General features: G+C 39.1%; 1 protein-coding gene across 1 annotated transcript in view; it reads right to left on the reverse strand.

Moving 5' to 3' along the window:
• Positions 1-4,016, reverse strand: part of LOC106877113 (succinyl-CoA:3-ketoacid coenzyme A transferase 1, mitochondrial-like) — a 28,328-nt gene that overhangs the window by 1,463 nt on the left and 22,849 nt on the right. The window contains exons 10-13 of the mRNA XM_014925906.2: positions 3,558-3,679; positions 2,367-2,442; positions 1,233-1,322; positions 430-612 (exon numbers count right to left, since the gene is read on the reverse strand). Of these exons, the coding sequence (XP_014781392.1) occupies positions 430-612; positions 1,233-1,322; positions 2,367-2,442; positions 3,558-3,679 (471 nt within the window). The remainder of the gene's footprint in view (positions 1-429; positions 613-1,232; positions 1,323-2,366; positions 2,443-3,557; positions 3,680-4,016) is intronic.

The following is a 4,016-nucleotide window of genomic DNA, read 5'->3' on the forward strand; positions in this document are numbered from 1 at the left end:
ATCCTGTCTTGTTTTCTTTTCCGTTTGTTTTCCTGTCTTGTTTTTTGTCCGCCATTACATTCCTCCATGGCACAGGTTTAATTTGTGTATACAAATTTAATTTGCGGTCCATGGGAAGAGCCGTTTTAACAATGCGTCCTGCCCAACTCTTCGAAATGCCGGTGTTAAAACGGGGGTAGCTGATGAAGGAAAATGTTCTCTATGTGGCTTGTGTGTTTTCTGTACTCTGGTTATTATTATTTTCTTGTCTACGTTTTGTTTGCAATGTCCTGTACCCAGATATGCACCTATATATACAGGTAGATGTAGGTATGCACATACCTGTACGTATATATGCATATACTCATTTATTATTTGTTATATATATACATATATAAAATCGTCTGTATTGGCTTTTACATTCAACATGGACACCTGATCATTCCTTACCTTAAACATACAACCTGTTTTTTCAACAATGTCTTCTACATTGAAACCTTCCCCAATTTCTATAAGGGTCATCCCCGTTTCAGGGTTGATTTCAAATACTGCTTTCTCTGTAATAATCATGTCGACACATCGTTTACCAGTCAAAGGGAGGGAGCATTCATTCAGAATTTTGTACGTGCCATCCTGAGAGAGAAAAAAAAAACAAGAAAAGGCTTACATTTTACAAAAATGTTTTGCGTCATAAGAATTTTTATAAATTTTTCAGGAGAATGTGAAGCAATTCTGTTTTCGGAACAGTGGATCTCGAAGCATACATAAAGCTATGAATAACAGCATTAGGTAGAAAATCTCTTTTCGGATAGAACAAGTCAACCCAATATTTACAAACCTATTACACTGTATAACAAAATTAAATTTTTTTTTTGAAAATTTAATAGAAGGTTTTTAATTTAGATCACTTAAAAACAAAGTTGGTGTCCTAAAACCAAGGACAGCCAAGTGCACATTGGTATTAAAAAGGGTCAAACAACTCACATTTGTGTGTGTGTGTGTGTGCCTGTGTTATCATCATCATCATCGTCGTCATTTAACGTCCGCTTTCCATGCTAGCATGGGTTGGACGATTTGACTGAGGACTGGTGAAACCGGATGGCAACACCAGGCTCCAATCTGATTTGGCAGAGTTTCTACAGCTGGATGGCCTTCCTAACGCCAACCACTCTGAGAGTGTAGTGGGTGCTTTTACGTGTCACCCGCACGAAGGCCAGTCAGGCGACCCCAAATGACAGCCAGTGCTAACTTACCTTCGCATTATGTTCCATGGTTACAATGACTTTGGTGTTTTTACTGGACACAAGATCCATAGCACCTCCCATACCTTTCACCATTTTACCCTACCAAAAGAAAAAAAAAACATCAACAGCAAAAATACTTTCTGTTATAGGCACAAGGCCGGACATTTTTTGGAGGGTGGGGGAAGAGGAGGCAGTCAAATACATTGATTCAAACACTTGGTCGGCGCTTATAGGAATTAACATTTAACAATTTAGATGGAGTCAAAATGCATGTAGATAACTCTTTTTTCTTCAAAACCAGTCAAATTTTATGCTGATGGAATGTTTAAATTGCCTCACAGATGGACAAAGGTCATCAATAATAATGGAAATTATTTCATTGAATAAAATCTATTGAAAGATTAATTATTTTGCATATTAAAGGACGCTCAGAACTTTCCATATAACCTAATATGTGTGTGTGTGTGTGTGTGTGTGCTTCCCCTTACTACTTGACAACCAGTGTTGGTGTGTTTACATCCCTGTAACTTAGCAGTTTAGTAAAAGAGCCCGATGGAATAAGTATCAGGCTCATAAATAAAAAAAATAAGTACAGGGGTCAATTCATTCAACTAAAATTCTTCAAGGCAGTGCTCCAGCATGGCCGCAGTCAAATGACTGAAACAAGTAAAAAGATTTATGTACGGATGTGAGAGTTTGTCTTTATACCCCACTGTAGTTTGACAAATGGCGTTGATTTTTTTTTTTTTTTTATATGTCCCTGTCATTCAGCTGTAGAATGATGGGAACAGGCTTGAAAAAATAAAAATAATTTCTAGGGCTGATTTGTTTGACTAAACCCTTCAAGGTAGAGCCCCACCATGGCCACAGAGTAATGATTGAAACAAGCTGAAAAAATTGTGATTGGGATGGTAAGAGAATATACACCCTTAAATCGTAAGTGAATCTTTGATACACTGACAGGGGCATAAAACAAAAAAAAAACAAAACAAAAAAAAAATGAAACCAGCTTGATTGATCATAGTAGGGTGTTTTGAGTCATGGGTATGCTGGATCTGGGCTGTCCTGGGGCTAAATGACAACCACACTGTGGGTCGTGGAGATTGAGATAGAAAATCAGTAGAAAGACCGAACAGAACTTACAGGAATCATCCAATTTGCCAAATCTCCAAACTGTGAGACTTGCATTGCTCCAAGAACTGTAAGTCCAATGTGGCCCCTGGTGGGAGATAATTGATAGATAGAGATAGAGAGACGGAGATGGGCAGATGGACAGACTGATAGACGGTCAGACAGACGAACAAATGGACAGACAGATGGATGGGCAAATGCACAAACATGGAAGGACAGACAGGTGGACAGATGGCCCAATAGATGGACGATTGAATAGACAGACAGCTGGACAGATGGATGAATGAACAAATAGACAGAGATACAGACAGATGGATAGACAGTAGGAACAATAGAAGAATGGACAGATGGATGGTCAAACAGATGGATGGAGGGACAGACAGACAGACAAACAAACAGACTGACAGAGAGATAGACATACAGAAACGAATAGACAGACAGACAGATACATCTGTGTGAGTGTGTATGTATGTATCTGTGTGTGTATATGAAAAGAAAGATGGGTAGACAAGGGTGGAGAGAAATACACAGTGTACTAGGGCACTGCATATAGTAAGCTCATTATTATCATTATTATTACAAACTGACAGACAGAAAGACAGAGAGTCAACTAGACAGACAGTTAGGTAGGTAAGTCGACACAAAAAAAAACAAAAACAGACAAATACATGGACAGGTAGAAGATAAATATACAGAGACAGGTAAATAGACAAAGAGACTGGCAGAAAGATAGGCACATGGATAGATAGATAGAAAGAGAAAGAGAGAAATAGAAAGACAAATGTAAATAGATAGAAAGAAAGAAAAAGACATGCAGATAGACAGGGAGATATATAGACATATAGACAGATCTGTAGACAAATAGGTAGATAGACAGGCAGATAGATAGATAGATAGATAGACAGACATGGACAAATAGAGTAACAGACAGACAAATGTAGATAGATAGACAGAAAGACAGACAGATGTAGATAGATAGACAGAAAGACAGACAGATAGGTGTGGAGTAATAAGAGATGGGATGAAAATATAGGGGAGGACAGAAACTTAGGGATGGGGAAATGTTGGAAGGGTAGATGGCAGCAGTGTGTTGTTGGGGATGATGGGGAAGACAAAGGACTGGAAATTGGGTGAAGAGAAGTTGAAAGGGTTACAGTGAGGAAAACAACTAAAGAACTGACAGACAAATAAAATGTAACTCACCCTCGAATCATAGCAAACGACTCATCGCTGGAGAAGAAAGAACTTCCAGCAATATTTGTTACTGTCTCTTTACCTGCATTGATGAGGTCAGCATCTTCTTCACCAGGTAAGGGAAATGGTCCCTAGTGAGAGAAAGAGAGTAAAAGAGAGAAATCTCTTTAAAGACAGATGGAAGGCTGGACAGAGGGATGAATGGACAAATAGACAGAAATACAGACAGATGGACAGACAAATGGATAGACAGTAGGGTTCAGTCCCGCTGCGTGGCACCTTGGGCAAGTGTCTTCTACTATAGCCTCGGGCCGACCAAAGCTTTGTGAGCAGATTTGGGCCGACCAAAGCCTTGTGAGTAGACGGAAACTGAAAGAAGCCCATCGTATATATATGTATATGTGTGTGTGTATGTTTGTGTGTGTGTGTGTATGTTTGTATGTATGTGTTTGTCCCCCCCCCCCATCA

This window comes from Octopus bimaculoides, chromosome 24 (assembly GCF_001194135.2).
Source record: "Octopus bimaculoides isolate UCB-OBI-ISO-001 chromosome 24, ASM119413v2, whole genome shotgun sequence".
Taxonomy (NCBI): Eukaryota; Metazoa; Mollusca; class Cephalopoda; order Octopoda; family Octopodidae; genus Octopus; species Octopus bimaculoides.